This window comes from Apostichopus japonicus, chromosome 5 (genome assembly GCF_037975245.1).
Source record: "Apostichopus japonicus isolate 1M-3 chromosome 5, ASM3797524v1, whole genome shotgun sequence".
In the NCBI taxonomy this organism is placed as follows: domain Eukaryota; kingdom Metazoa; phylum Echinodermata; class Holothuroidea; order Aspidochirotida; family Stichopodidae; genus Apostichopus; species Apostichopus japonicus.
In genome coordinates, this window is record NC_092565.1 from 3404310 (window position 1) to 3426653 (window position 22344).

Consider the following 22344-nt stretch of genomic DNA (forward strand, 5'->3'; position numbering starts at 1 on the left):
AATGACACATCATCTAGTTTGATCTTTTTCCTTAATTCTTTTAAGAGGAAAACCCCCAAAACCATTATCACGATATCCTACATAGCCACAGTCAGATATAACTTTTGATATAACTTTTAACTAGATGAGATATAACTCATATATCTTATGCACAATAAGCACTAAGCTATTTTGTTGAGGAAGCATTAACAAACATCTCTTTCATACATGTATACAAACTAAGCTAATGACACTTCGATCAGCCATGTTGTTTTTTTTGTACAGATCTCCCTTTTTCATCTGAATTATGTCTTATTATCTATGATGTAGAGTGTAACCATGGAGATTCTTTGCTTAAAAGCATCCTTTGCCAGTTTGGTTGTAAGTTTAAATTTTCAAGCCTTCTGAGTATAAATCACCTAAAGTAAGCTCAGGTAGCAACTTATTACACTAGGATATAACCACCTTCACATGTTCCAAGAATATTTACATATTTTACATTATTCTAGCTATATATGAAGGGCGATTATGGCTACTCTGCTCTTGATCAGTATGTTACTGTAGCTTCACTACTAATAATACCATGTTAAAATAAAACAGCAGTCTGTGGAATGCATGTACCCAAGGCATTTGTCTTGCATGTGACCTTTGACATGCATTCATAACTGTTAAGCACTATCATAACTTGCTGTCGCGTTTCATCATCAGTCTCAGTACGTCCGCTCGAGCCTGATTAACGAGAGGGAAGATACGTATTCAATATATATACTACATAACAATTCGTCATATCCATATTGCTCTTTGCAAGAATTTATTTTTAGAAACATGAGCATGTATGAAACGTGGAACAACATGTTCAGTGTAGACTTTGAGAATGTATCAAGATGGATTAATTACACCTTTCTTCCTGTAGTTTATGGAAGCAGCAATAGGAAGGTACTGTAAAGGTAATTTTTCATGGGACATACGAACCAGTTTAACTGCCTTCCAAGTGATTAAATCTACGAGAAGGGAAATGGAAATATTGTCTAGCCAGCACACCTGCATTGCCGTTTTTTTTTTTTTTTTGATTTTTTTGTTTCTTCTTGTGATTCTTTTTTTTTCGGTAGCTGAACAACTTAAATCCAAACAATGTCACATTTCCATTAAATCTGATATTGAACAATTCAGGCAGTATAATCATGGGGTGTATTTTTCGGCATACATGTGGCGCCTATGTTGGTTCTACTCATCACACTGGATACTAAATATACTGTTCGTACACAGTCTAGGGCACAAACACAGTTTCAGAGCGTTGGGTGGCAAGTTTGAAAGGTGAAGTTTGGATGTTTGTCAATAGAAAATGTAGAGAGAATGAGATTTTAATCAAATATCAATTTCAGAGAAATTTAAGGCCATTGAGACAGTCAAACTGAATGGTATGAAGTAACATCGAAGATTTAAATCCTGAGCGAAATAATTATGCTGAAACAGGTAACAAGGGAAATAAATCACTGCAACGTAATTTGACCATAATCATACCAGCATATGACAATAAATCCCCCCCCCCCCCCCCCCCGAAAGAAATAGTAAACAATTCTAGCATGTTTCAGATCAAACATAATATGATTACAATGAAACTTCTGTTATCAAGTTACCACTTACATCTCAATCAAAGTAGCATGAACTTTTCAACCCAGTACTATACCTTATCACCCATACACTGTGTAATGGTACATTTAACGGAAAACATTAATAAATTTTAAATAGAACAATGGTGGCAGTGATGACACCGATAGAGCTATATTAACGTAATATTATCAAACTTTTGAGACCTTTCAATAACCTCGACGACGTACAGCTGTCTTGATATTTCTAATTTGCATCGACATCAAAGAACATGAATCGAAAAAAATAACACAACATTACAGAGACAACCTCTTGTAATATGTAAACGTGACTGTATGTTAGATTGTAAAATTAGAAAGAAATTAAGAACCCTCACAAGCTTCCTCTCCTTTATTAACCTAGCTGCTCTTAGTATAACGAGAAGTCAGGCATACAATCGGTGCTCAAATGGCCTGTTAAATAGTCCCGCGATACGATTCATTAAATTTTAATCTAGACTAAATGCCTTAGGTGAGGATGGAGCTGAATTTGTTTAGATGAGGCTAAGTGTGCAAAACATCACCCGATAGGATTTCTGACAGTTTCGCCATGAAATATGTTCTGGTGGGTAGTTTCTTGGGATGGAAGTGAGAAAGGTTTCAGCGAGGATTCTTTGTAAAATATCGACCTGTCAAAATTGTAGAGATAAGGTGAATGGGTACAGCATTATAATCTTAAAGCAAATTGGTCATATCTGCTGCTAATTACAGGATGTTGAATTTTTTTCATAAATCTTTGATGAATCCATTTGACACTGAGAATCATAACAGATTGTACAGAGTTTGCAAGTGATATGTGTCAGACATAAACTAGTAAGAAGTAAACAAACAACATTTCATTGATATTTTTCCCACCGGACAAAAACAACAAGAAAAACTCCTCAAATAGTCCTGTTGCCACCCACCCTTAAGTCCTCATTTTTTCAAATATCTTCAACTGACTTTACATAAATAATCCGACTCGTTGTCAAAAAAACATACTTGTGAGAGCCCTTAGTGCTTTTTCGTCATGTATGGCATATAGATAATGTGTATCGCTTAGAAACTAATGTATAGAGAATTGACCAAAAAATAGATAGTTAATAATTCATGCAATCTGAGCAACTTTTAGCAAGCTCGAAAGCAATCATGTTACAGTACATACTATACATCCACTCAGTCACAAGAAATCGTTCGGACTAAATTTGAAAATTAGTGACGTCAAAGTACCTGGCTGAAGAGTCAGATAATCAATGTTAGGGAATGATCGACATCACATAAATTTAACACAAACTATGCACAGTGTATATGGTAGACAACAAACTTAGGCTCAGATACTGCCAGTATAGGTTACAGTTCTGGGACAGGTCACTGCAGTGTGTACATCATAGAGATGTTACGTACAAGCATTGTGAATTTATGACAAGGTTTGAGGAAATCACTCCACAATTACAAATCTACCAAGTGCACTTAATTTGAAGGGCATGGGTCAATAGCTTTCTCTTTGATGTCAATTAAGTATGGATCCATAACTGGAGTTAGGAAATCTTTTACATTGTTATATAATAAAAGACTAAAAATACCAGAATACAGTAAATAACTGATTGAATATATAAACTGTCATGTAGGATGATATTTTCTCGAACCAGTCAAACCGATAGAGGTTTACAATATTACCTGTTGTCTTTCAGAACAGCTGCGCTTATAGATACTGTAGTGTAGAAACTTAAGAAAAACGGCCATATTAGTTTCCTCTTTGATTATTTCAGTTGATAAAATACTCAAATTCTTTACACTGACGTAAACAGCAAAAACATAACAATTTTTTTTTTAAATCCATGTACAAATCAGATCTGCTTTGTACATGGATTTAAAAAAAAATTATATCAATCATGTGCAAATTGCATTAGTTAGAAATTATGATAAAAAGTACCTGAATGAATGTAAAGGAAATCTTTTATGAGTCAGGATCATGTATGTGTTACATTTTATACAGTATGATACCTAGGTGTGTAGAGAGATAACTCATGGAATAGTCACATGATCAAACTTTGGAGGGCAGACTACTGTAATAGTGACAACACAGTCCATGAGTGGACTAATGGAATGCATGCACTTTATGTATGAATTCTAGAGACTGGGATTTTAAACTGTGGTTTTCATTCTTTACTTTTTAGTAAATACTATTTCCACATGCCTTTTCAAAGCTATAATTTCTATCTGAGTCAATCATCTAAATCATATCGTCCCAAATCACTCTTTAAGATTTTGCAAGAAAGCAATTATAACTATATGTGAAAACATTTAATGTCTGCAGCCTATAGCACAACAGACTTCCCAGTAAAATACTTCCAATGACATTTTGGAATGATCCTCATCTCATTACAATATATTTTTTCTTCTGGAGGCTAAGAGGCTGATGTGACTTAAAGAACTGTGTTTATAGGATTATTTCTGTGCCTGAATGAAACAGAAATGACAAGTTTCAATAACAAACGACAACAGTTTAATTTCCTAGCTGGATATTTGGAGCACATGCAATTATACAGTCTGCCTGTCTGTCTGTATAGCACTACCCTCAGATATAATGATCCTAGTCTTTGCTTTCATTCCCTGCAGTCACGTTTTACTTTGCGCCATGTAATATGGAACAAACCATCACTTCTGTTATTCAGTTCCTGAATAAATTAGCCAATGTGCTTAACCTACTTTCTTGATCAATTAAAATAGAATCACATGAAAAGTAATTTCTAGCCCTGGTGTTCAAACTTTGTTGATTGACGAAACCAATTTCCATCTTCATCATCTTGGCGACCCTCCAGTGGCAATGAGGTCTATGGGGAGGAGGTGTATGCCCCTCCCTCCCTCATCTCCCCCCCCCAACAAAATATCAGCAACTTCTTTTTCTTGCAAATTTTTTGGCTACCGTCTAAAAACAATTTACCAGGCCTGTTTTATAGTGAATTGAATGCTATAATGACAGTACAACAATACTTTTAAACACTTCACAAATGTGCTAGAAACAAAGAACGGTTATGACCCGCACAGAAACAATTTAGTTTTACTTTCAATGGAATCATACTGCTACTTCCTTAAAGTGAAGTCAAAGTCCAGAAGCAAATGTAAGGAAACATCTAGGCCTATAGCTCTTGATGATAACAATATTCAGTGGTAAAGAAGACTGCCTAGCTCCAGCAGTTTACGTATTAACCATGAAAACCTTGCAATAAACAAGACAAACCAATGACGTTTAACAGATAAATTGGATATCAGCCTAGAAGAACTGAAAGTTTTCTCTTGGTTTTCAAAAGAGCTTACTGGTAGTTTGACCAGGGAGTTTCCATAACAACTCCCTGGTTTGACAATCAGCCATACAGCTTTATAAAGTACTGTTTGGTAATACAGTCCTGCATGCTTGTACATGTAAAGCTGGAGACATGCACCACTATAGGAGTGGGTTGAATGCAAACTGCAAATTAGTTCAAAATCTTGACAGATCAATATGTTCCCAATGACCTGAGGCTAACTGTTACAATTCTCTGCTCCCAATAGCTAATCAAGCAAAAAGTTGCTCTGCCTTGACACCTTTTTTCCTCTCTGACGCATCGGAGCGCTGACTTTGCAAACATAGGCACCAAAACCCGAAAATGTATGAAGTTGCAGTCTTGTTACATACAGTATCTATGGCAGTTCAGACTGCACTGCAGTGGACATGCGCTTATGTGACTCTATTTCAGCAACTCTACAAGTTTTTACTCGCAGTGTCCCTAAAAGTTATATGACATTGGACAGTTCTCAATCTATCTTCCTAAGGAACTCATTAGGTCTTCTGGAGCAGTAGAGAATCTCAACTTTTACAACTTTTTGATCTCATTGTAATATATATTTACTGCCTTTCGATGAATGTGCAGTATATTAGCGGTGGATGAGATCATGAACAAAACAAGAACTCATTGCTTATAAGAGGGCCGGGAACAGGCTGGTAGCTATAAATAGCAACTTCAAGATTAATTCTCACATTGCAATAAAAATACAATTCATACGGGGAACAAGTCGTTTCTCTTCCATGCAGACGTGCATCCGTGGTTATGCTAGATATCTCGGAGTCTTCCTTCATCCAATATACAGCTTCCATTCCAACTCTCCTCATCTGGCCCGACCGACTGGTACTGATTCATGACAACAGGTTACAGTAGACAGTAATATAAGAGGCAACACGGCTCACATTGATTGTTCTTGCAAATCATTTCATTAAATACTAAACATATGATCAAATGCTCTAAACAGACAAACATATAGCCCATTAGAGTCAAGTAAGTATATATATATAGTTAGTACTGTACCTGGCAAGCTAAAACAATTATTTGATTAATGTATAAAACCAATTGTTAACTTCAGGCAGTTCTTTGAGTGTAGTTTGGTATACTCACCGACAACGAACACAGACAAAACAGTTCTTGTGGTAGGTGTTGCCCAGGGCCGTGACCACCTCGCCCTCCAAGAACTGATGGCAACTGTGGCATTTTGTTCCAAAGTTGTCTTGATAGTCTTTGTGGCAGTAATATTTACCCTCTTTGATGAAGAAGCCCCCCTGAGAGAGGCCACAGGCACATACTGAAATAAAAACAAAAAAATATGAATCGTGTTTTAATATATTCAACAGGCTAAAGCACAACCACAATGTTAATCGTGATGTAATATTAAAGCCAATTACTAAGGCTAATAATTGAGGAATACATTTATGCAATATTTATCAAGAATTGTTTTGAAGGCAACACTTTTGTGGTACCTACCATGGAGAGAGAATTACTGCTTGGTACAGTATGGTCTTTGTGCTCTGAGAATAATGTTGCTTAAAATACTTTGTAACTGTCATTCACAGGAAATGAATCAGTCTTATAATGTAGAAAAACCATTATAAGAGACAAAATTTCTATCATCTTTAACTTAATAGAAATTTTTATGATCAACAGTTTCCCCCAGGGACTTGATAAATATTGTTCCATATCACAAGATATCAAAATTTATACAGCCAACAGCCCATTCGATCATTCAAAATGTCATATATTATAGACTTGACAATATAAGGTGAATCTTTCTAGGTTTTGTTTTTTGTTCCTTAGCACAATGAAAGTAAGCCGTGCTGTACAGTCTGTTATTGTACAATCAGGAACAGAATGAGCTAAATTTTAACAACTTTGATATTTTATGAAGGACATACTGTATATGGCAAAGCATTACACTGATATGGAAAATCCATATTTTTGTACAAATTGAATTGAAATTGAATGAATTTTCACAACAGAGCCAATAACGAACAGCACATTAACCTTTCACCAAGTTTGGCAAGTGATGTATTTAACATTTAGCCAGAATGTCAAGCTTATGTTACAAACAGTACTTAGTGTATGAAAAGAACAGATCGCCATTTACATTGATTTGGAGAAATATCACAGAGGGTCTATAATGATTGTACAATTCTCACATACTTCCAGTCTTGGTATAAAGAAAAAATACAAACTATATAGCCATAAGATGTGCTCTATATAGACCTGTATCCCTATTTTATGAGTACTTTGACAATTATCCATAATTTCTCTCAATTCGGAGTTCCCACCTCAATAATTTAAGCAATGCAATATAATACATGCAAACAAGGATCTCAAAAAAAGGATCATTAAAGTAAACACAGATTAACAATATATTTCCTGACCATTCAAAGCATTGCAGTATTCCTCATCTCCAGCTAAACAAAGCATTCATTACAGCCATTAGCTCTTAAACATTACCTCCACTTTCTAAATCACCTTCATTCAGTTATCAAAAGAGAAAGATGAATACTAGATTGAGACTTCTTTGAAAGTCAAAGAATCAAGGTTATTACGTTTCGAACACACACAAAAAAAAAAAAAAAAAAAAAAAAGGAGGAGGAGGAAAAAGAGGAAAAAGAGAAGAAATATACGACACATCAGAGGTTCCTGATCACGTACTTGATCAGTCATTCGAACATAAATTCTCCTGACTTGTTTAAATAGTAAAAGAGGAAAGCACTAAATAATGAGATTGAAAGCACGGAAATGGCAGTCACTTGATAACATGGCTCAATTAATCATCTGGCAACAAACAGGTAACTAACATGCCTGTATGGGCCACCATTGTAGGCAGGGATACATGTATATATGTTTTTTTTTTTCTGGTTTGCATTTTAAGAAGAGAAAAACATGCCATTTAGTTTAACTTACTGATAATGTGAGTGAGTGTATTATATATGTTTAAATGACCTAAACATACTGTTGGTTTCCAAAGTACATTCTAGGCATGGAAGGTAAATCCATTGCAATTCTCTTATCTGAACATTAGCAGACCAGATATAAATTATGTGAAGATTCTTTCATTCTGACTAAAGCTTGCGGTAACAAGTTGTTCATAGCAAAGAACATTCAGTTGTTTTTCATATCATCCATGGTACTCCTTGATATGTTGGATGTTGATGGCAGTTAGGTGACATAGCTCAGCCTAATGCATCATAATAGCATATACACAGAAACCAAAATATCATAAGATATTACAAACTGTATTGAAATCTCCAGGCAACTAACCTTTAAACTTTCAACTCATGAAATATTTGCACTATTGCACTCATAACCATTCATTATTTGTATATTAATCGCACAATCTTGAATCTGCATAAATTTACTACAATTTGAATAACCTGACATCTAGTATTCATTACAATGGTTAAGTGCCATGTACATACCATGTCTTTCCAACCACCATGCAGTAAAGTACAAAGCTATATAGTAGAGTTGCAATTAAGCAGCAGTAATCAAATTCTTTCCCAATGAGGTTAAAGGTAACATGGATTATTCATTTAGTTTATCAATTATTACAATATGTTCACTTTCTTATTTTGGTTTTATATCATAATTAAACTGCTATGAGGGATATCCTAAGGGTCCATGAAGAGAGCTGATCTTATTTCTCTCTTAATAAGTTTATTGTTCTAGATCTATGAAGCGCTGCATATTAAGGAACAATTGACCTAGTTCCCGAGGATGTCATTTGTATGCAGTTAGCTGGATGATTGGCAATTAAACAACTCGTTACTGGTCGGCATTAACCACGGAACAGGGGAGGAGTATTGTTTCACACATTCTCAAAGTGACGGACACATGAATGATTTCTGATTCAATTCTACTAATATTTGTTTTGTGCACATACTGCCTGCAGAGTATAACCTATCGGTTAAGTTTATAACTGCTTCAAGCCTTTAATATGCCTCTTTGATTTCCTAGTTCAAAATATCCAAGACTGCTCTTTTTGTCACACATGTTCATCCACATTAGATGTGTTGGAACATAAAATAAACCCATACCATGCCTCCAATCATTGCACCTTACATAATGCAGCATGCCACTAATAATGTGCTACCACAATGATATTTTAGTTTAACCACTAGAAGGTAGCTTATTTGTACCTCCCAAGTCAAAGAATAAACAAGCAGAGGAAGTTAATTTCGGATGTGCTGACCGCTTGCTGCAGGTCTTACAGTACGATGCAAATCCCTGTGATTTGGCCATAAGCTTGGGTCTTCAGAGTCGTGAGGAAAATTGTTTCCCAATGGAATTGAGTGGAAACTATCGATTGATTCTCTAAAAGCTTGGCAAATCACTCAAGCATCGTCTGACCCAAAAACCTGTTGTTAATGCTTTTCCTGGGGATGGCGTTGAAAAGATTTAGGTCTTTCATCTATAGCATATGCAACCAGAAGTGTGGGTTGACCAATGAAAATGTTGGAAAATTCACTCCAATTCTCTGTTTTCTTGGGAAGTTTGTTCACTGTTAAATTTTGTTTGTTGTGGAAAAGGCATCCACTAGAATTTCACACACTTCGGTATGTGTTCTCTTATGTGGAACCACAATGGTTGTCTGAGTATCTATATGAACCTCTAAATTCGATATGCAAATATATACAATCAATATAGATAGATTGGACATACCAATTATTCCCAAATATAATGAGATTATCAACAATTTATGGTAGAGTTTTTGGGAGGCGGATTGAAATATGCCGTGGGTTGGAGGACCTGAAACAATAGCCCGATCTTACAGTGTAAATAAGCCAAATATATGGTTCTAATATATTGTTGACATGTTCAACTAAAGGCAACATAAAACTTTGTAAAAGGTTTACATTCTAAAGCAACAAGTTTAATAAGTTTAGTTATTTCCTAACTTTCATGAAACAAAATTACCTGAGAGTGCATGTTTAACCTCAGTAATAAGTATACATCTAGCAATTTTTTATACTATCTCTGTGACAGTTACAGAAATCTTACAAAGATAATAGGTTCTGGAAGTTTCATAAAGAATCATACAAAAGTTCCAAATAAATAGATAACACAGCAGATGGTAACATGGCTGTTATGCAGTTACTTCAAGCAAATTAGCCAGTAATTCAATGCAAATCTTCCAAATATTATTTCCCTCAATTATTATTATTAACCAGCATTTAGAATGCTATTCACACCCCAATGAGTGTACCATAGCGTGTACAACTTAGCCCTGGTCATTGGTAAGTTGTCACACCTACACACCAAACAGTGCACAATTCAATCAATCTCTCCTTTGGGCAACACAACAACCATGTGTCCCCTGGGGGACTTCCCATAAGTTGCAGCCACAAACCCGGGCGCACGCTACTATATTAACAAGTTACCTCGCAAGTCCCAATTTATACACCTGGGTGAAGAGAGGCAATGGGCTCAACCTGTAATCCTTAGATCACAAGTCCACTGCCTTAACCACTTGACCACAATGCCCTCTCCCCCCCCCCCCCCGATCGATATTGTTGCAGAGCCTTCATACAGATGAAAATGATAAAAACAAAAGTGCATATGTTGTGTGGAGACATGTAAACTGGGATATGTCACTTAAGATCTTGGACTTAAAGTAATTTGAATTTGCTTGCATAAATAATTAACCACTTTTATTACATATATTTCTATCATATTTACATATGACATTATCTAACAATATAAGTACCGTCCAATTACACACAGCTTCACCCAAACTTTCTTCTTATAATTACCATCCAATCACTAGGTTCTTCAACTCATTACAACCCTCTTTAATTTAATTTGTGGCTTATGGTTGACCCAAAAGATCGATGCATTATACTCTAATTAGGGAGTAAGTTGATTAGCAATGAAAATATATTAAAAGCTAATGTCCGAAAAGAGTCACCACTTCAATAGAGAAACGTTGTGTATTGGCATTTAACAAACTGTGAGCAATGCTATAATTCTAATACAAATATTAGGAGTGAAATATAACATATATAGATGCCAGCTGTTCACACATGTCTGTCTTTCAACAACCACTGACGTTCTCCATTAGGTTAAAGGTCATCTAAACTAATTAACAGTTCAAAGGGAGTTCAAACTAGATATATGATAATAAGAAGAGCTGTCATATGTTACTGATGGACAAAGATGAATGAAGACTAAGATGGTTGATTTAAGTAGTCAGGGTAGGGATGGCCATGGTGGTCAGGCAGTGCGTCAGTGAGGCCCTTTATAGCTAAATGCTACAGTACTGATCTCTCCATCTTGGGTAGATGGTAAACGAGAGGTGTTGAGTGGAACCAGATAAAAGACCAGTGAAATAAATGTCTATAAAGTTCAAGACGGAGAGCAAAAACACATCTTTAAAGGTTCTCTGAACAAATAAATTTGCATTAATTATACAATCTTCTTGGAGAACCGATTTTTGTTTGGACAATTCCAATGTTTCCAGAAGCCAATTTGTAAATAATGTCTTAATTTTATAATATATAAAATATAACAATTACATTCCATGATGCATTACTCACTAAACTACCATATGTCTTAACGTACATTCTCTTAGAGTTCGATGCAGTTTTCTAATTCTGGCTAAAAACTTTGTATAATATCTGAATAAGTCTTAGATTAAAGTAGATAAATATGATACCAACAATAATGGGAGATATGTTACCCTGTCTCATATACCTACAACACTGGGCAATGCATGTGACTATACAGCTATCAATGATGACCACAGGCAAAGTAGAAAATGGCCTGATTGAAAAGTGTGACTATATATATATCGTACACTTTGTGTCATAAGAACCGTAAATTTTATTCTTCAAGTCAGAATATTTTCATAAACAGTCTTAAAGCTTATACCCTGACACGGCCAGTCGGATATCCTGAGCATCCCTAGTGTACATCTCGGTAGTTAGAAAAATTATATTGAACACGTTTCACACATGTTTCAAGTCCTAACGGTAACAATTTTCAACAGCACATGTGTGCTTGCGTGCGCACGATTGAGTTTTTGAGATGTAGCATTCTTGACATCTGAACAATAACTTTGAGAAATGATATTTAAATGAGTAGTTCGATACTGTCACCCTGGGAGTTATAGCAGCAGTTTTTCAATTGATTTTTGCTACATTTTGCCCATTTTTTGGGTATCCCATAACAATTCAATTTATTAGATTGCCTTGTCAAGTTTTATTTCAAATAATGATGGAAATGTAATGAAATTTGCTTTTTGCCTCTGATTATTGAGATGGAAGTGTCTGGGCATCGATATGTTGAGAATCTCATCAAACATGTTATATAAACACTCACTCATTAGCCATAAGTTGATTGAATAAATAGTATGGGGCTGTCCTAGCCTAACTACAAATACTTGCTAGGTATGGTAAAAGTGTTCAGTATTTTGCCTTTAAAAGCAAAAGATACTTTATAAAAGGTAAACTAAATGTATCCTGCAAATTCATGATGTCTGAAAACATCTGACAAAGATTATCTCTTTCATATTGACTAATCTCAAAATGGAAATGCATGAAATGTTAGAAAAACATCATCATTACTCATTCCATGTGTCCCGTCTTCTGTCTGACATTTTTTTTTCTCTTTGTCATTATTAATAAGAGTTATGAAGAATTCACAGAAAAAGTCCTTAAAACAGCATCTTTGCCATGATCTGAAGTGGACAAAATTACCAGATACTGAAAAAGTGACCTATTAAAAATTGAGATGCTATCAACTTCCCGTCAACATAATCTGCTCTCAAAAGGTGCCATGGACATTAATTATAATTTAAAGTAGCTGCAAAGTGATTAGTTTATCAAAATTTGATCACTAAGTTTGAGAAAATTAATAACATTATAATTATGAGGAAGAAGTATAAATTATCCGACAAATTTCGACAAAGATGCAAACTTACCTGTCTCTTCACTACATCTGCACACTATGCTCTGCTGTGTCTATATGAGTGACCTGGTTTATAGAGGTAACCTTTGACATTGACCTCACATGGTTACCCCCTCTTATCAACCTTAGGCCTCCTCCTCATACCCCCCACACTAAGTATCTTAATAGAACCATGTGCTCTATGATCTTCATTCACCTTGAACATCAGTAGTGTGCAGATATCGTGAGAAGACAGGTACAGCAAAAGAGGAAGAGAAGTAAATATCACACAACTCATTGTCAGAAATATATAATTGCAAAATATAGGTTTACCAACAAACAATTTGATGCATTTTGAAAAATATCCAAATGTAAGTTTTTGCATATAAATATAAGCACAATCCATAGTCATAAAGTTTCCAATTAACTCTGAATCCCCTCAATACAATTTGTGAGTAATTTGCATTCATTGGGAAGAGTATGCCTTATTTACTTTATTCAGTAGTCGTCCTATTCAGTGTTATAAATATCATATGATTGTAATAATTGTCCATGCTTTTAGTACAGTAGTTACTACTGCCTTGGTTTTTAATAAAGACTAGTACAATCCAAATGTCAACCGTGGGCCATTCATTTCCACATGCTAGTCGTAAAAAAAACCAAAGCCGCATTTTATCGCTACTCAGCTTTAAGAATCTACACCTCCATGCAGCAGTTCGGCGAAAGATGATAGTCACAGAACCGGAATTCTGAGGATTAGAAGACTAACTCTGAACGTCTTAATTTTCAATAAACCTTCCCAGATTCAGCCCATATTTATTCTTTTATCCATTTGCACTTCCTCCACCAACCAATTTTCTATTCGATATCAATCTCTTTGGCTGGATTTGTAAACATCCCCTCCAGCCTATAAAAGACAGGCAGTGTAGTTACTTGGAATCAGCTTTGCCTGAAAACGGATACGATGCTAATTGTTGGGGTGAAGCATGCAATGTACACCATGACTTGACAATAAACTTTAACCGAGGCTCTTTAACTACTCCACGGGAGTGATGTCCCTAAATATACGCCAGGATATATACGTAGCCTGATGTATACAATAAAGGATGTATGGCATTTATACAATGACTCTATGTGTCAGAGGAGTGAAAAAGTGCAAAATAATATTGCGACATGTGGGATGCAAAACAGCACTACAGTCGCCTGAACGGAAAGACCTAAATGAAGGCGGGGTGGAGGTTAATGATTGTTTAACATTAAGTACGGTTACTGGACAGAACTTAAAAAATATGCCCAGAGATTTGATGTTGCCAGTTCTTGTCAAAGATTTATATATAGCTTTTGTCATCAGCATAACTTGTAGGAAAATTTGAGATTGCAAGGGTTTGATAAAACTAACACAGACACAAGCCAAGCATAAAGCTTTCATTTATAGATCCGTTCATGGTTGAAGAAAACAACATTATTCATAGTCACGTTTACAAATTGAATTTTGTTCAATGAATAGCGTCACTAAGTCAACATTTTATAATTCTATGTGCAGTGCAGACAATTCATACAGCACAGAAAAAACACAAAAAATCTTGGCTTTATTAGAAAGGACCTTGAATGAAACCACGTATGTACTTCTCTTCTTAAATCGAGTGAAACCCGATAATAGGATGAATTTCATGTTTGCATGCAATGAGATGATTTTTTTTTTCTTCTAAGAAACTTTTCCCTTTGTAAGTACCATGTCAGACAGCAATAAAATCCCAATCTGGTACACAAGGGACATAAGTTCTATTGACTTCTTGCTGAAATTCTTCGACCATGAGAATCTCAAGTTTGCCCCACAATTGTAAGTGTGTATGTTTGTATTTATGTATTTTAGAACTCGCGAAGAAGCCTCAATGGCTTATCAAAGCCGCAAGCTGACCGAAGTCAGTCTCTCAGATTCATATTTAACGTCCATGATTATGAATTGTCAATTGTCAACAACTCTGTAACTGGACAATTAGATTTAACAATTAGCAAAGCAATTCATTTATCAAAGCAGCACATCATTTAATGGCAATATATTACACAGAAGGCCTACTATATAGTGAACATATTACAGTATTCACTGTCATTCTGAACAGCTGATATTGCACTACTGTACAAGCTATGAGCTGTGAGCCGCATTATCAAACTTAAACTGCATATTAAATACTAGGCTATGTATACATATATATGTAAATATATATATATTTTTTTTCAACAAGTAATAAACAGCTAGTGTAAATTAAGTTCCATATCTGTTATACTAATTAATTGGTATCTTTGTGGTGTCCAGATCTGTGTCATTGTTTCATGTTTGTACAAACTAAACAAAAAACACTGCTCTTAGTGATAGATTACAGATACTCCTCAGTTGTTAGGTATCTTAATTGCAGTCGGATGAATAGAAATCTCTGTTGCTAGGTGATGGAAACCACACAAATCATCGACAAACTTCAAACATTATGATTTTCGGAAGAATGAATTTCTACATGACCATCAGACAAGAAGAATAACAGTGATATTGGAGACTGTGTGTTTTAAGGTTTCAGCAGCAGACATTAATATGAATAGTAATAATCAAAGATATGAACTACAGAATCCCAAAAGACTTTATAGTGAATTTTTAACCACCTGTAATAATTGATAGGGTAATTGATACCCACGAGCATGAGGTTCACACCAAGCATTGAGATTAGCGCCCATCTAGATGAAGGAACAAGGAGTTTCAGTTGCAATTTAACAGATGTTACAATCTTGATTACCACGATTGCAGTTTTCATCAAGTACTTGTTATTAGTTTGAGTAATTCTCGGTAGGTTTGGTTAACTTCCCTGATGGCGGTGCTGCTTTTAAAGCTGAATGTTGCTCATTCAGCTGTTAATTTCATGTCACTGTGATCACGCCATGACACATTCACACACATAAATGGATCACAGCCCTATATGACTACAGTAAAGAAATCTATTAGGTTATAACCAGTAAGCTGGTCCTACTCACCACGCTATGAACCATTAAGTACATAACTACAATGTAAACTATATTCTCAGTTCCACGCACCACTCATTTCAATGCTGACCTTACTACAGCCATTTATTGACTGCTTAATCTAATCCAAAAGAATTTGTGTCGAGTTAGTGGACCAACAGTTTCTTAAGTGGGAGAGGTGTGGGAGGGATGGGGGGAGGGGGAAGACGAGGAAGGGGAAGAGGGGGAACCTTATCATAGTTTGTTAAATTGTGTTGAGCATTACTTTTTGAAAATACATATTTCAACTTACTTTCCAAACTTTCCTTAAGTATCACATTGTAGTCAAAGCATAGAACAATGTTGCTTGTGTTAAAAAGCTTTGCAACAAATGCTTATTTTGTCTTTCTTCAACTGTTATCCTCAATAGTAATATCTTGATGCTTGAGTTAGTGTTGAACCAAGATCTTTGCAAGTTTAAATCTGATACTGTATAATTTGTAATAGATTATCCATAGAACAATTAAGTTTGAAAGTTAAAGGTTTCAACCATTAATTACACCTGAAAGGAGTCTGCACTGTAGCATGTTGTAATCTGCCTGCCTTCCAGCCAGAGGTGTTTGAAATCTTTAAAGCAGTTTGCTTTAATAAATTCTATTGATTCACAGTTCCAATTACAGTATAAGAGTTCGTTCTTTAATATTAGGTTGAATAAACATCTCCAAGCCTATACAGTGGCCATGTCACTAGCTTACTGAGCATGCCATATGTGTATTACCATAGGGCCTTTTATAGGCAGTACTCAAAACTGTCAAAACAGTTGAAGCTCTTCATGTTGATGGCCTTGCTATTAATTGAGTGTAAGATATGCCAATGCACTATGCCAACCTCTCAAGAGAGTCAGTCAAGAATCCAAATATGAACTGACCTATAGTAGTCCTGGATTTAGTTTCCTGTATTTCTACAGTAAGTCAATAACTTAAATATGAATTCAGATAAAATACCTGGACTTAAACGATTCTAACTATTTCATACTTTTCAATCACTCCTACATTATGATAGGAAGTATGCATACAACATTCATCTATATAAGATGAATCTCATATTATGATTAACATTATATTCTGTAATTACTCAGTCCTAGTAATGTCAAAATAATGAAAAATGAAATATGTCAAATCAACCCCTTATTGAAAATTTGGTATTTAAACAACTGAAGCATAAGAGAAAATGAAATAAAGCAACCGGGTTGATCTATACTTCAACCTGAGTCAATGAACTTTGCAGGAGCACTTCACTGGCAACCTATTTATAACACTGATAGAATGAAGTGTGCACTGGACAATATATGTTTCATCATGTGGGTCTTTCAGCTTTAACAGCCAACACCAGTGACCTTTAGAAAATTAACTGTGTAATTCGCATACAGATTTCAGTCCTCTGATTCAGTCGTCTAATGTCGTCTAATGTACTTTAACTTTATTGTTAATGTAGATGCCAATGTTGCACATCAGCTTCTATGATGTTCATATCATGTTCTATTTATTTATTTAGGTCCTGATCTAGGTATAATACTGCAGGGGAAAAAAACTATATAATAGCCTCAAATTTACATTGACTGTTTCTGCTTTAGATGAGCAGAAATCAAACTTCTTTATAAATCTTATCAAATTTCTCAATAATTCCAAAAGAGTACAAAAAAAAACTACATCTAATAGATTTGTCCATTCAGTCTATCAATTTGCAAGTTTATAGTTTACCAACCGCATATAGACTTGTTACAATCTTCCTGCAGACTCACGTAAGACTATCGACGTATTTCCTCACCCCACAATGACTACTTCTAATATTGCTTGTCCATCTCCTATTTCTTACTACAGCTCCTTATGTTTTGATCCATGATGTCTCAAATGCGATCTATAGGTCAAAATTTAGCCTCATTTTACCGCAGAATTTTCTAATACCCTACGCAAGGAAGCATGCACGTTATTAACAAAACCCAAATTTCAGAGCCGAACCTTTCGATCTCTCTCCTTAATCATCCGATATCCACTAGCTGCCTTGATTTTCTAAAACTGCCCGAAAAATCTCACTGACCATAACAATTAGGGATTCACATCACCGAAATAAAGTCAACCATGAAAAATCTGGCCTTTCTCTCAAGCTTGAAATTTCTAGTGAGGAACATAACTTAAAGGTACTGTACACAGTGCAATCCATTTTATTGTTATTATACTTTTCTCTCTCACTTAACAAAAAAAAATGGATTGATACTTTGCCCTGTCATGTTGTTACTTTTGAACATGTGATGCTATTAATTATCAATGAATGATGTTTTGGGGTTTTTTGCCTAATTTAGATGTATCATTTGGGTGAGTTGTAAATATCAAACTAAAACAAAACAAGCCTTTTTTTTCAATGCATGCTGGGAACAACAAACTTAACTGTGACAATGCCATGTCAAACACAGAATTCATGACACCTTTTGACACTTTAAACAGATACCGACTTCAATATCAAAAAATTTCAAAATAATTTGTCTTTTGTTTACAACAGTAGCAAAACCAAAAAGGAAAGGCTTATCCCTTTTTTTTAATTAGACCAACTTTATCTAAACAATCATATACTCATATCCAATCTGGGTTTTTAGGTCATGACGTCACCGGACTCCTTGCCCTCAAGTTCTATCATTTATGAAAAATAGCAATTATGAAATATCAAATCTATACATGTATCAGGAGGAAACCCTTCTTATAGAAAAGTGACAGAGGAGAAAAAATTATAGATATCGAGAGTAGCTGATTTCTAAATACTGAGATGGAATTCTTGCTGAAAGACAATCTTTACATTTGGCATTGTTGGAGTTTCAACTCCCAAAATGTTTGCACAATTATCTCTTCAGCCAAAGAAACCATTAAAATCAGTACAATGTATGTGTGTGTGTCTGTGTACACTATGCTGGTTATCTTTATAGTTATTAGTCTATGAAATTACCCAAGTTGCTATTTATAAATCATCTACACCTCACCTGCGCCTCTTAACAAAATTATATCTGGGAGGACCACAGCACTCTACCTACTGTATAGGACAGCATTCTATAAACATGCAGTAAACTTGTATACATGTATTCTTCTTGTCCACTGGCAGTCAGGATCTTCATAAATAATATATTTAATACCAGATTTATGGAAGTTGCTGCTGCATGATTAATCGTATTCCTGAAGCGGTGTGCCACTTTCGGCCAAAGATTGTTAAAGACTTTAGCTCCGAAATGAATCACTGCATACATATGTATATATGTGTATGCATGCATTCAGATCAAAAGTGGTGTTCTCTATCATGTGGATCAAAAGTCAACATCACTGTTGAGACGCTCATTGATGAAGAAAGACGACGAAGAAGATGAAACAGTTTTCAATTATGCAGAGTTTGTTTCTTCCAGTAGTTCACGATGAAACGTCAAGACAGAAGATGTACTGTACATCACCAGTTTTGGCCTCCAGCTTGTGGTTTTCATGTAGATTAATGTGCAAACATTCTTTGATGTAATTGTGGCTACTAACATCCTAACTGACCACTTGGGAAATATGTGGTTGAGGTTCTCCACAGTGTCAAACTAATATGATGCTACATACTACAATCATGCTGTGAGGTACCAGACCAATATTGTAGAGGCACAGTTAAGTTTCAAATAACTTGATCAAGAACATGCTTCAAAAGCGTTTTTTTTTTTTCACTCGTCTTTCGTAAATGGCCTTACTTCCATGACCCAGCTGTCAAACATTATTCCTGTCAAAATCTTTTCCTTGCTTTAATAAAGTTATTTATATATTATTTTTGCTTTTGCTTTTTTCATCTGTTTCACCAAATGATTCACATCCACAGATGCACAGATGGTAATGAAATTAAATAACTTATAAGATAGGTCTAACCTTCCTATCATGGAAAGTAAACATTTATCATTGATTTTTCCTATACATTGTACACAATAGACGCATTTCATTTCAATCGTCCATATTGTATAGTGTCAGGCAGAGAGTGAAAGAGATTTTTAAGGGCAAGTTGTCATAGAGGTTATGTTATGGTTTAGTTGCTGAGAAATAAAGTGGAGATCTATATATACGACAGGTGCAAAATTACAAATTCTACTGTTTCTAGACAAATCTGTTGATTTTCCAATATGAGAGGTGTGTATGACATTGAACTAAGTAGACTTCCTGCATATGAGTCATGTGGGAAAATAGTTGAATTGATTCAAAATATAAATATATAAATATTGATGCATATATTCAGGAATGGATTTGTAAGGGATGTCTGTTTTAGTTCATATTGAAAGTTAAGTGTCATTGCATACAGTGTATCTCTGCAGCGAATCAGTGAATGGAGACATGTTTTGTTTTTCGTTTTTTTACAGTTATCATGGTAACTTTATATTATTATAGAATTATAGATTATAATTATTTGTACAGCTTGACATCAGAGGCACATCCACCATTCTTGTACTGCAGGGGGAGGGGGCTGAGTTGTACTGCAGGGGGAGGGGGCTGAGTTGTACTGCAGGGGGAGGGGGCTGAGCTGTACTGCAGGGGGAGGGGGCTGAGTTGTATTGCAGGGGAGGGGGCTGAGTTGTACTGCAGGGGGAGGGGGCTGAGCTGTACTGCAGGGGGAGGGGGCTGAGTTGTAATGCAGGGGGAGGGGCTGAGTTGTACTGCAGGGGGAGGGGGCTGAGTTGTAATGCAGGGGGAGGGGCTGAGTTGTACTGCAGGGGGAGGGGCTGAGTTGTACTGCAGGGGGAGGGGGCTGAGCTGTACTGCAGGGGGAGGGGGCTGAGCTGTACTGCAGGGGGAGGGGGCTGAGTTGTACTGCAGGGGGAGGGGGATGAGTTTTACTGCAGGGGGAGGGGGCTGAGTTGTACTGCAGGGGGAGGGGGATAAGCTGTACTGCAGGGGGAGGGGGATGAGCTGTACTGCAGGGTGAGGGGGCTAAGCTGTACTGCAGGGGGAGGGGGCTGAGTTGTACTGCAGGGGGAGGGGGCTGAGTTGTACTGCAGGGGGAGGGGGTTGAGCTGTACTGCAGGGGGAAGGGGGCTGAGTTGTAATGCAGGGGGAGGGGCTGAGTTATACTGCAGGGGAGGGGGATGAGTTGTACTGCAGGGGGAGGGGGCTGAGTTGTACTGCAGAGGGAGAGTCTGAAAAATTTGGCAAATTAGATGGTATTTAGATGCAAAATAGTGCTGTTTTGCAACATTTGAGACAATGTTGAAGAAGTTTTGACTGTCAAGGTTGCCACTAGGAGGGGAAGGGGGAGGGGGAGGTGAAGGGCTGACCCTAGATTATATTCTGGTGGACTAAAGCCTTCCCCCCGAGTATATGTGGTTGCACCTCTCCTTGACATAATATATCTCATAGATGACTGCCTGCATTGCCTTCGGACAGACCTTGACAAATTTCGTCAGCAAGAATAGAGTAAAATTAATTCTGGAAACTTACTGCTACACTGAAAACATTTGACATGGAAGAAATCTTCCTGGACCTTGAGAACTTCTCCTTTACACGGTTTAGCGCACTGTCTACATGGTATAACCTTCTTCTTTTCCTGATCTGAAATGTAAGACAAAAACAGAAATAATTGAATTTAAAGAAGACATTAGAGCTATACCTGCATGCATACAGTACGTCATTTAAAGAGGCAACAATTGCATAAATTCATTTATATTAGACAGTATACTAATTATAATGCAAAACCTTCAAGTATGTCATCTGCTACATTGTTAATTGTTACATAACTTGGTTGGAATATTCAATTTCAAAATTTAAGGATTTTAATTAAGGTTTCATTCAGTAATAGTGTGCACATATAGAAAGCATAATTAGCAATGCATTGACTATAGACATAGATATCAATCAATCATGCCAATTACATTCACCGCTGAACGTGAGACTGTTAAGGCCATTAATTATTCTTTTAAAAGGGCTTGACCGGAGAGGGCTCTGGGCGTATAGGATGCACAGTGTTAAAGGTAATACCAGTCCGTTCTAGGCTTGTAATAGTGTATAGTGTGCACATCATTCCATCATCCAAATTAATTTTGCATTTTTTGTATGAAAGTATAATTAGCAATGCATTGACTATAGACATAGATATCAATCAATCATACCAATTACATTCACCGCTGAACGTGAGACTGTTAAGGCCATTAATTATTCTTTCAAATGGGCTTGACCGGAGAGGGCTCTGGACGTAGAGGGTGCACAGTGTTAAAAGTAATACCAGTTCGTTCTAGGCTTGGTAGAACGAGAGTGCGAAGGTTTTGGGGAGACAGGTAAGCGAAGAGTGAAGTAAATATGCTGATTGCAGTTATTTTTTGTAACAATGCCTCATGGAGTTTCATTTTATTTCCTGAAGTTCAAACTACTTTTTCTTTCTGGCTTGTTTCATTCAGGTGGAAATACAATGAAAAGATAAGGAAGGAAAAAAGGGAGTTTAAATCCATTTAATTCTTATAAAAGATACATTGAAAAAAAAACTAT

General features: G+C 36.0%; 1 protein-coding gene across 9 annotated transcripts in view; it reads right to left on the bottom strand.

Annotated features, from left to right (window-relative positions):
• LOC139967322 (actin-binding LIM protein 2-like) overlaps positions 1-22344 on the bottom strand; it is a 158177-nt gene that overhangs the window by 60259 nt on the left and 75574 nt on the right. For all 9 annotated transcript variants that reach the window (XM_071970994.1, XM_071970996.1, XM_071970990.1 and 6 more), the window contains exons 2-3: positions 21304-21414; positions 6035-6218 (exon numbers count right to left, since the gene is read on the bottom strand). In XM_071970994.1, the coding sequence (XP_071827095.1) occupies positions 6035-6218; positions 21304-21414 (295 nt within the window). The remainder of the gene's footprint in view (positions 1-6034; positions 6219-21303; positions 21415-22344) is intronic.